Raw genomic sequence first — 12412 nt, 5'->3', positions numbered from 1 at the left:
ATAATTAGCAGTAGCCTTGAATTCTCTATAGAAGGAGTATAGACACTGTGGAGGCAATGCTGCAGAGGCTGTATGAGCCCACAGATTGTTGGCACCAAAAAGGTTGAGCTGCTAGTGACTAACTTAGTTCACAAGCAAATTCTCCTAACGGATAGTTTTGGTAAACAAAGGACACAGCGTTATTTAAAAATTTATAAGATTTTGTTTCCTTTTTGGGGGTTACAGACACTGTAACAGTTGGGGGAGGTGCTGCTGCTTTTGTATATTGTAATTTTCAGAGATGTCACCTAACTTGTCCACTTTTGTGCCCCACAGGAAATTAAGAAAGATACAGAACCAAAGGAAGAGAACGTATCAAAAAGGGAGAAACCTGGCAACGTGGCTAGTCTGGTGCAGCGGATGAGTGTTTACGGCATTCCGGGGATTGGACCACCACCTCCTCATAACAAATCCTTTAAGAAAAGTATGTGACTGACATGTCCAAAGCTAAGCATTACTTCTTCCTGTCCTCCATGCACTTCCTGGAACATATATCGTAAGCACAGGGTGTATATTCCACCTTGCGACATCAGAATTTGTGGAGCTCCTCTATGGGCTTATTTTTGGCTGTAGAAGTCACTGCTGTTTGGGCATGTGATGTCTGTCAGTACCCAACTCATAGAAAGGAAAATATGTATAGCTATACACAATAGCAGTCAGTTGTCATGCAGAGCTGTGGTGTGTCGTCATAGACTACTGCTGAGTTATGAAAAATACATGTCACAGACAGTTGAGTGATTTTATTCTGCAAGACCAGTTTACCTGTGATGAAATGCATAGAGGCCAGCTTATCACTCAGCATTCAATTATTTCCATTTAGGATTTAATGATAAGGATGGTATTTGAATATAAATGTTGTTAATGCTGATAAATTCAGCAGAAAGGGAGTATTTGGCTGCTTTAGCCAACCTCTCGTTCTTGAAAAAAATATTTATGTACAGTAAGTTGTTCAGTGTAGGTAGTTGGGCATTATTGCATTACTGTACACGTTTCTTAATTTTATTTATTCCAGGTATTTATATGGCACCTTCAAATTACGCAGTGCTTTAGGTATATTGTACATTCACATCAGTCCCTAACACTCAAGGACCTTACAATCTAAGGTCCCTAACTCACATTCATACACATACACTAGGGCTAATATAGACATGAGCTAATTAACCTAGCAGCATGTCTTTGGAGTGTGGGAGGAAACCGAAGTACCCAGAGGAAACCCATGCAGGCTCAGGGAGAACATGCAAACTCCAGGCACACAGTGCCATGTTTGGGATTTGAACCAGCAACCCTCGTGCTGCTAGGCCCCAGATCTGATAATGTGCTGGAATGTTTGGTTTCAAGCCAATGAAGGTTTAACAGGGATTCTGCTGTTTCTCTGTCTTTTAGAATGAGAATAACCCTGGAGTGGCAGGACATTTAGTAATCTGGTCTTCTGGTGTGTTTCTACAGCTTTAGGGAAGGGGCTACCCCCAAGGCATGCCTGCTCTATAATTATTGCTGTATATGTCGCAAAGTGGGAGCTTGGTTAGACTAGGGTTTTGGACTACACTTCGTAGAGGGACCTTGGCAGGGCATTTTGGCTTCATATATATTTGCAACTGTATGCAGCATAAACCACAGTTTTTAAAGCATTAGGCCTCATGCACACAGGTGCATTTGCCTGTACAGTGTAAAAAAACTGACATACTTTGGTACCCAGGATACACAGGTGGTGGTGTATGCAGCCCAACAGGCAGAAGTACACATTGGCTGTATACACATCAGAGTGGTACTTGTATACAAGGCCAGATGTGTAGAGAGACACATGCCCTGAACGCTGACTGAGGTCTGGGCATACATACATGCATTAAACGGAGTTCCACTCACACTGTAAAAAAAATAAGTGGACACCCGGCTGTGATAGCTTGCGGCTTCGCAGCCGGGTACCCACTGAGCAAGCACGAGAAGCGCTGCGCTCTCTTAATGGCCCCATAGTCTTCTGCGACCTGTCACATGTCCCAGAAGACTACGGTGAGGGAGGGTAGGAGAACCACTTCTGCTTCGGCAGCATAAGTGGGAGCGGTTACCTGTCAATTTTTTGTACCCGCTCCCCAAAGGGGCCAATTCTTATTGGGAAGTGGGAGACCAGTCTTTAAAGCGGTACTTCCCCTTTTGGGTGGAGCTCCGCTTTAAGCCCAGTAATAGAGTACCATGTGGGTATGCGTATAGCCCAAGCATATTTCAGCCCATCACTGATTTTGACAGGCTGCTGAAATACACAACCTGTGCCTCCCAGGCACCAAAATACATCTGTTTTTATACTATTTTTTATGCTGTATGGGCAAATGAGCCCATGTGCATGAGACTTTAAAAGTTTATAAAACTAAGAGCAAAAATATAATTTAATCATTACAGCCTGTCAGACTTGGTGGCTGCATTGGGTTTTTTTTTGTGTTTGTTCTTTTGGTAAGTACATATTTATGTGGATCCTGACATTGCAAACTAAATGATGCAGTCGGTGTTTCTGCCAGCTGACCATAGAGCTGATTGGAGCCCAGAATGGTGCTAATCATCTCTATAGCCTAAGAATTTGGAAGCTACGAGCATTTCATCACTTCAGTTTTGCAGGATATAAACAGCACCATTTATAAATTGAGAAAGCATTTGATCACACCGATTTTGGTTTGATTAGATAATGTAAGGGCAGAGGAGATATCTAGAGTCTGATAGACCCCAGATTTCTCAAAAAAGAATATATAACAATGCCCATTGAAGTTATAGGGGATATTTGCATTCCCTGTGATAGCATTAAAGTGATCAAAAGAAAATTAAAAGGACAGTGTAAAAATAATTTAAAAAATCAAAATAACTTAAAAAGAAAAAAAAAAGTACCCTCGCCCCCCGCGCATGCGCGCACCTGCATTCATGAGCATTGACCCTGTGCCAGTATGGAAACAGCAGTTGCACCATGCATGTAAGGTATCGCCACGAACCTCAGATCAAGGGCAGTAATTCTAACACTAGACCTCCTCTGTAAATCTAAATGGTAGCTTGTAAAGGCTTTAAAACATTGCCTATGGATATTCAAAAGGTATGCAGTTTGTTGCCATTGCACGGAGCATGCGCAGTTTTAAAGCATGTCATGTTTGGTATCTATTTACTTGGCATACCATCATCTTTTATATTTTACCAAATAACTGGCCAATATATTGTGTTTTTGTGCATTAAAAGTAAAAAGTGTATTTTTTAAAAAAAAATTGCGTTTGAAAAATCGCTGCGCGAGTACTATGTGCCATAGGAAATTGTAGTACCCACCATTTTATTCACTATGGTGTTTGCTTTAAAAAATATATGATGCTTGGGGTTTAAATTAATTTCCTAGCAAAAAAGACTGATTTTTGTCATGTGAACAAAAAGTGTCAGAAAAGGCTTGGTCTTCAGGTGGTTAAGAGTGAGTGATGTGTGGCATAAACTTCTAATGTTGGGCATAGAATGCCCCCACCCACCAAAACAACCCCTTTTTGGAAAGTAGACACGCCAAACTATTTGCTGAGAGGAATGTTGAATCAATAGAAGAATTTATTTTTTTACCACAAGTTTTTTGAAAATGACAAATTTTTTTTTGTTTTTTTTACACAAAATTGTCACTTAAATGATTTACTGCTCACACATTCCATGGGTATATGTGGATTTACTTCCCAAAATACATTCTGCTACTTCTCCCGAGTATGGGGGTACCACATGTGAGAGACGTTTTGGCAGTGTAGCCAAGTACAGGACCCCAAAATCCAATAAGCATCTTCAGGCTTTTAAAGGGCTTTATTTCCTCATTACACTTCCTGACTACCTATCACAGTTTCGGAGGCCCTGAAATGCCAGGATAGCACCTAACCCCCCCCAAATGACCCCTTTTTGGAAAGTAGACACCCCAAGGAATTTTGATAAGAAGCATGGTGAGCATTTTGCAGATCTCATTTGTTGCCACAAGTTTTTGGAAAATGAATAAAAAAAAACAAAAACATTTTTCTATTTTTTTTTATATTTCAAAACCTTGTGAGAAAAAATGACATCTGCAAAATACTCACCATGCCTCTTTTTAAATTCCTTGGGGTATCTACTTTCCAGAAAGGGGTCATTTGGGGGGGTTTGGTGCTATCCTGTCATGTTTGGGCCTTCGAAACTGTGATAGGTAGTGAGGAAGTGTAATGAGGAGGTTACGCACCTTCAGGCTTTCAAAGTGGTCATTGGATTTCAGGCTCCTGTATGTGGCTAGGCTCCCAAAAAGTCTCACACGTGTGGTATCCTCCTACTCGGTAGAAGTAGCAGAATGTATTTTTGGGTGTAATTCCACATATACCCATGGCTTGTGCGAGAAATAAATCATTCAAATGACAACTTTGTGTTAAAAAAAAAAAAAGTTTGTCATTTTCCAGAAACTTGTGGAAAATAAATAAATCTTCCATGCCTTTCAGCAGATAGCTTAGGGCAGTGGTTCTTAACCTGGGTTCGATCAAACCCCAGGGGTTTGGTGAGTCAGTCTCGCGGGTTCGGCGGAGGTGAAGACCCACACCCGACTCATATGATTCGTGATGACATGCCCCGCTTGTCCATCATTGGCTGCAGGTGGTCACGCAACATCGCTTAGCCCAGTGGTCGGCAAGCCGCGGCTCGCGAGCCACATGCGGCTCTTTACACGCTTTAATGCGGCTCTTGTGTGCCGGGCGGCAGGGACTCTGCAGCGTGATCCAAAAAAAGAAAACAGCCAGGGCAGCGCGCTCAAATGCAATGATTGGCCAGTCTCGCCACTCACATCCTGATAGCCAGTGATTGGCTGTCAGGATGTGTGTAGGCGGGGCAGCGTGACGAACGTCAGAGGAGCTAGGCTCCACTCACAGTCCGCCCTGAAGACCGGAACGGCGCGGGAATACGGCGAGAGGAACGCGCGGAGCAAAGGTAAGTGAATTGACACAGGGGGGACTTGGCTTACTACTTGCTACTTACTTACTACTACTATATAAGGGATGAATTAATATGGGGGATGAATTACTATATGGGGGATGAATTACTATATGGGGGATGAATTACTCTATGGGGGATGAATTACTATATGGGGGATGAATTACTATGGGGGATGAATTACTATATGGGGGATGAATTACTATATGGGGGATGAATTACTATGGGGGATGTATTACTATGGGGGATGAATTACTATGGGGGATGAATTACTATATGGGGGATGAATTACTATGGGGGATGAATTACTATGGGGGATGAATTACTATATGGGGGATGAATTACTATAGGGGGGATGAATTACTATAGGGGGGATGAATTACTATAGGGGGGATGAATTGCTATAGGGGGGATGAATTGCTATAGGGGGGATGAATTACTTTAGGGGGGATGAATTACTATAGGGGGGATGAATTACTATAGGGGGGATGAATTACTATAGGGGGGATGAATTACTATAGGGGGGATGAATTACTATAGGGGGGATGAATTACTATAGGGAGGATTAATTACTATGGGGGATGAATTACTATATGTATATTTTCAATTGTCAAACCTTTTCACACTTATATCTTAAATAATTGGGAATGTCTAGTTCTAATTTATATATATATATATATATATATATATATATATATCAGTTTTGAAATATATACTGTATACCATATATTAGTTTGTAGACTCTATATTTGTTCTTTGTTCTTAATGGTTTTGTTCATTTTGTGCACCTATGTATAAATATATACCTATGTTTTGAATTTTAAAAATCATATTTTATTTTTCCAATTAAGAAGGGTTCGGTGAATGCGCATATGAAACTGGTGGGGTTCAGTACCTCCAAAAAGGTTAAGAACCACTGGCTTAGGGTGGCTTAGGAGACGCTATAACTTTCACACAAAGCAATAAATGTACACTTACTAGGATTTTTTTTTAACCAAAAACATGTAGCAGAATACATTTTGGCCTAAATTTATGACGAAATTTTAGTTTTTTTGGATTTTTTTTATGACCGAAATGAGAAAATATTGTGTTTTTCAAAAAACATTTTTTTTTCTTCAAAAATGTTTTTCTTTATATCACCAAAAATAAAGTGCACAGGTGATCAAATACCACCAAAAGAAAGCTCTATTTGTGTGAAAAAAGGGACATAAATTTCATTTATGTACCGTATTGCATGACTGCGCAATTGTCTGTTAAACTTGTATAGCAAAAAAAATGGCGTAAATTGCAGTATCTATACCATAGTTTGTAGACGCTGTAACTTCCACACAAAGCAATCAATATACACTTATTGGGATTTTTTTTACCAAAAACATGTAGCAGAATACATTTTGTCCTAAATTTATAACCAACTTTGAGTTTACTATATATTTTTTATAGCTGAAAGTAAAAAATATTGTTTTTCTTCAAAATGTTTGGCCTTTTTTTGTTTATAGCGTGAAAAATAAAAAGCGCACAGGTGATCAAATTACACCGAAAGAAAGCTCTATTTGTGCGAAAAAAAGGACATAAATTTTGTTTGGGTGCAGCATTGCATGACCGCGCAATTATCAGTTGAATTAGTGCAGCGCCGAGTAGCAAAAAGAGGCCTAGTAAGGAAGGGGGGTAACTCCTCTGGATGGCAAATGGTTAAGCCAGCCATACATGGATTAAAATTCTGCTGGTCCAGAAGGGACTGGCTGAATTTTGATCTATGTATGGGGATAGTGACAGTACAAAGGTCGATTTACCAGTCGACTTTTATGCAACCACCCTGTTGTTTTTTCGATTGATCAGCACCGCTGGCTATAGCTAGCTGCACTGATTAGTGTATTCTGATACTGGGGAAGTCTCTCTGCTGTTAGAACACAATAGCTCAGCGGGAATGATTCTCCCATCCACCTTCAATGTGTGGATGGGGGAATCAGGTCTTGTATGGGCTGCCTTAGGCGGAACAGTTTCTGATGAGTACTTTGAAATGTACAGTGCATAATGCTTATGCCACTTTGTGTTGTTTTTAGAGTCCAAAAAGAGGCAGTGCAAAGTTCTTTTTGACTACATTCCTCAAAATGAAGATGAACTGGAACTTAAAACTGGGGACGTCCTGGAGATCACAGAAGAGGTATGTGGGATAGGATTAAAATGTACCCTTTATTTGAAATATTAAACCAGCATCAACATATAATATTCTGAGTGTTCTTGGCTATAGCTTATGTAAATGGACCGAAGGTACATGTTGTATGCCAATACTGACTTTTCTACAGAGCACCCCTTCCCTTCCCACATCCAAAAATAAAATTCTGAATCTATAAGGTTTATTTAGTTGGGTGTTGTCGAACATTTACAGATTGCACCCAAGCAGGTCAACAAGGCTCTTTGTTTCCTTTTGTGTTAAAGTAAATGTGTCTCAATATCCGCTATAACCTATGCTGGCTAACCTGTGTTAAAAGATGAACACACTAACCTATTTTCAGCCCACACTGGTGCTGTCACATGATCTGGCTACCCTATATCAGCAGACCTCTGCTGCCACTTCCAGCAATGTCTCCTGTAGGAGGAAGCAAAGAGGAGACATTGCTGGAAGTGTGGCAGCAGAGGAGAATCTGGACAAGGAGGATGCTGTTCACTAATTGATTGTTATGAGATACACACATCCCTGCTGGGCAATATTGGTGTTTGTGCTCCTGTAGTGGCAGCAACTAACTCACTGAGCAGTTCACTGAGGGATGGTGGTGGTTATTCACTATTGAATGATACGGTCTTCATTCAAGCATATATATATATATATATATATATATATATATATATAACATTTATGTGACTTGCCCATTATGGCAAACATTTGCAATTCTACCAACGATAGTCAGGTCATCGACCTATTGCTTTGCAGCTAAGCAGTACAGCATAGTCACAGACCTGCATTCAGCCTGGTGAGTAGATGATGAAGGAACATCACACTAACAAGACCATCATTCTGCTTTCTTCTCCTGTTACACAATGGAGGATTGACAGAGCTATTCAGTGTAAAAGTCCTGACTGGCTGACACTGCTACCACTCCCTCATTCTGAGTCTCTGTTCTGGAGATTACAGGAGGCAAAAAAGTATTCTGGTATTATACACGAGTGGGATTAAAAAATACATTTTACAGATATATAATTGGATTTTTTTTTATAAATGGTGAATACTTGTGAGCTATTATGAAATGAGGTATTCAGTGGGTAATATATAGTTATCCTCTTATATGATGTGTTTGGTGCGCTGGCACTTGCACCGACTCACTTGCTAGTGTATATACAATGTTATAATAAATAGTGCCGCGCTCCTATTAACTCATATATATATCTCTTACTCCTAGAGGTGCATGAAATTTTATCTATAACAATTCATAAATCTCTGTGACCAATACATACAGTTATTAAATAAAAATAAAAATAACAGTAATAAATTCATAGTGAATCACTATGACTAGTGAATCAAGCAAATTATATAAATATAAATAAATCAAGAACTTTCATACATGTGACTGATAACAATCAATCCTAAATTGGTTGTGACTGTGAAAATTAACAAATAAATACAAATCCATATAATCTAAATAAGTGCCCCTCTGATCTACTGTGATCACTCCATTTATATTGTGCAAAAGCATATAAAAGTGTGCACGAGCATATAGTAAAATAGTAATATCAAAAGTCTTTTAAATAAAGTGCAGTGTGCAGGTGGATTCCTTATTCCCTCTCGCCGAGTGCTTAGTGGTCTCCCTATGCGCTCACCTTAATATTTGCCTGAATAAATCCAAGCAAATACGCTTTTAATCCTTCCAGGATTGATGGGATGATACTCTTATACAAGCTGTTCCAGAAGGTAGGTGTGGATCTATAGGGGTTCTCCTGTTCTCTCCTTTATCTCCTTGTGCAGCTGCTCATGAGTAGATATCCTGACCAGCTCTCTAAGGATCTCCTAATTCCCCTCCTGGGGTTATCACCTCCTCCAATCCTCCTTATACCAGCTTCTATCCAATACATGTAAATCTTGTTCCACAGAGTCACCGCCAATCACCGGACGTCCGTGTGATTGGCGGTGACTCTGACAAGTGATAAAAATGCTAATAACTGTGGGGGATGAGCTGATATAGAAAGTGGAGATACAGCTGTTAGGGAGGGCAGGATAGATTTGTCTGAAGAAAAGCGTTTTCAGGGATCTCCTAAAGGTGGGCAGAATAGCAGACAGTTGGATAGATTGGGGTAGTGTTCCATAGGATGGAAAAGGCTTGGGAGAAGTCCCAGTAGCAAGCATTGGAGGAGGAGACAAGGGTGCTTGAGAGCAGGAGGTTGAAAGGTAATCCAATGAGGAGGGAGTTGCAGTAGTGTTCCTTTCATCCATGTGCCTCCTAGACGTGTTGCAAATCAGTTTTATATGAATAAAGGTATGGATCCTAGATAACACTAAATCGCCTACCTAGGAATGGTTCAGTGTCAGCTCCTCTGTATTAATATGCGAATGTATTTTATACATTCCTTGAAGGAAAGAAAGGCAACATACATGTCATTACCACAGGACTACTGGCTGGGAAGCCAACAGTCTACTGTATTGAACAGTTTAAGCAAAAGACAAACACAATGAAAACAACAAAGTTTTATTAATTTTTTTTAATTAATTAATCAAGTGGCTGGATAGTAGCAGCAGGCATAAACATCAGGAACAGGAACTTTACCAGTCCAAAAATACAAACCACATTATTTGGTTGTTTTAGAACAAAAACAAAGCTTATCTATATTAACCAAAAACAAAATCTGTAAAACCTAGAAATGGTTTATATTAATCTTGAAATGTAGTTATAGGCTTAGCAAATGCAAATCAATTCAATGTAGAGTTCTAAGGAAGAGAATTGCCTCTGCCAGATCCTCTTTCATAGAGGCTCTTAAGTCAGACTTTATTATTTTTAGGGCTGAAAATAATCTTTCGACGCTGACTTGAGTGGGTGGTATTGCAGTAACTATTCTGGCCACATCACTAACGATCTCTGGATAAACAAGGATGGCTTCTTCAACAGTAAGTTTTGATGAGCGATCATACTTTTCAACTTCTTCTAGTGCTTTATAAAACTCCTGTTGGAATTTTTTGATTTGGACATTTACTGGTTCTGTAACGCTTATGCAACGTCGCTTTCGTTTAGCAACTTCTATTTTGTTTAAGAAGGAATCAAAGTCTAATTCTTCGTTTGAAGAAGATGATCCTGAGTTACCACTATTGCTTAAAAGAACTTCATCCTGTGGAGGTATTTCAGGTCATAATCCCTTCATGCGAACTGCTACATCATAGAGGGCCTTTTTCCCAGTAGCAGTCTGTTCACTGTTCAACAAAATTCGGCTCATTGGGTCGACATAAATAGCCGCTAACAAGATTTCATTTTCCAGCAAAAGACTCTCTCTTTTCATCATTGAAGATGCAATGCCCTCAGCTATTAACCCTCCATTTTTGTTCAGGCGATATAACAGGCTCTTCCATTCCAAGAGGAATTTACCCCAGGTTAGATCGTCACATTGCAACCTCTTGGTGACAGTGAAGGGGTGAAAAAGAAGGTTCTCCAGCTCTTAATCCCTTATCAGTGAGAGGCTAGGTTACCCATGGGCGCTGCGTTCCCTGTAACAGCAGAACACAACACTATGGAAAGTATAAGTATTGCCGCTCCTAATTGTGCGTTGCGTGCCATATAGTGAAGCACATGAAAAGCATGCCTCTTCACGGTCACTTAATGTGTTCGTTTTGCGGTTACGGAGGCACTGCATGCATTGGTCTTTATTCTTACAGTAGAGAAGTCATTAATTATAACTTTTTGTGAATTGGGACATTTAAACTTGCTTTTTTTTAATTCCAATCTAAATTTAATCGGAGTCAGAGCATTGTTTGCCGACTCTGATTCCAGGTACCCAATATTTCCTCCGACTCCACAGCCCTGAATGGAACTCCACCCAAAATGAGAAGTTTTGCTTTAAGGCCTCCTGTCTGGGTTCTCTGACATTTGGCATGTTTGGAGGGGGGGGGGTTGTGATAGGGTCTGGCTTTGACTGGCACCTGCTTCCACTTCCGCTTAGATCGCCTAGGTAGTTCGATTGGAAGTTATCCTTCGCCCCTTCCCTCTCAGGTCTTGGAAAACTGCGGGACCATTCATAGTGGCTCACATATGCTCAGTGGGCACTCGGCTGTGACAGCTTGCGGCTTCACATCTGGGTGCCCACTTCACATGCACAAGTCGCTCTGCACATTGTGAATGGTCCTGCAGTCTTCCAGGACCTCCCTAACCACAGTCAAGAAGCCAGGTGCCAAGGACTGAACACAGTCCCCGGTTCCCCCTCGGGTGAGCACATTGCTGGATCCTGGTACAGGTAAGTGTCTGATTATTCAAAGTAATCAGCTACAGTTTTTGTAGCTGCTGACTTATAATTTTCAGAAAACCGACTGAAGCTCCTCTTTAAAGTTCACAGATCAAAATCCCAATAGGCCCCACAATAGACATGGTGTTAGAAGAAGCAGGACTTGAAATGGCAGAAAGCTAATGTTAAATGCTGTTTTTGCATTTGTACCTTACATACTTTTTTTGTCAATAGCCATTGTGTGGTCATTTATTGCATCATAAAGTATAAAAGATTTGTGGAGCTTTGATAGGGATAAAGTCACCGTTCTAGTGCCACATTTTATGGCTCAAATCGCACCGCTCCCACAGGGAAACCGCATGTGATTTGGGCTCGAATCACAGCGCATTTCTGTTCAAATCACGTGCAGTTCTTTGCAGTGCGACTTGAGCCCATTCGTTTTGTATGGGCTCAAATCGCACCACAAAGGTATCGGTAATTAATATTGCTGAGTATTTGAGCACAAGTTTTGGTACTCGTACTAAAATAAAAAACATAAACCCGATTTCTGTGCAAAAATATAAACACACACACCTTTTTTTTATTCCCACTGAGCTCTGGTGTGTGTGCTGTGAGAATTGCATAGACTTGTACACACATCTGTTTAATATTCTTATCAATCTGGTTTGTCACCTCTGCAATTTTTAGCAGTTTGTTGTGACAGAGAAACCTTAAGGCACAGCAAATATTTATACGCTGCTAACACGATTTATTTCCTGTCTGCTGGGATCAGTCATGTGCCTTTGGCTATTGAATAGGAGCATTTACTGTAATACCACAACAAACACTGCCACCACTAACATATGTGTTCCACACGTGTTAGTGGTGGCAGTGTTTGTGGTATTCTCTTGTAGCTTAAAGTGGATGTGAACCCAGATAAGTGTAATTCCACTTTTGTAGCCAGATTGGTCTAACCTGCTTATATTTGTTACATGTTCCCATTTACATAGCATAACTTAAACATATTTTACATTTGCAGATTACCATT

The 12412-nt window shown here is 40.3% G+C and overlaps 1 protein-coding gene across 1 annotated transcript in view; it reads left to right on the top strand.

The window, feature by feature from the left end:
- Positions 1-300: 300 nt before the first annotated feature.
- The window catches only part of LOC149442465 (CD2-associated protein-like), a 75146-nt gene continuing 63034 nt past the window's right edge, over positions 301-12412 (top strand). The window contains exons 1-2 of the mRNA XM_089656124.1: positions 301-463; positions 7032-7132. Coding sequence (XP_089512250.1) covers positions 400-463; positions 7032-7132 — 165 coding nt within the window. The 5' untranslated portion in view covers positions 301-399. The remainder of the gene's footprint in view (positions 464-7031; positions 7133-12412) is intronic.

This window comes from Staurois parvus, unplaced genomic scaffold (assembly GCF_062004578.1).
Source record: "Staurois parvus isolate SC_StPar_1 unplaced genomic scaffold, SC_StPar_1.0 ptg000886l, whole genome shotgun sequence".
In the NCBI taxonomy this organism is placed as follows: Eukaryota; Metazoa; Chordata; class Amphibia; order Anura; family Ranidae; genus Staurois; species Staurois parvus.
The sequence above is the reverse complement of the archived record's forward strand: the minus strand, read 5'-3'. Positions and strand labels throughout refer to the sequence as shown.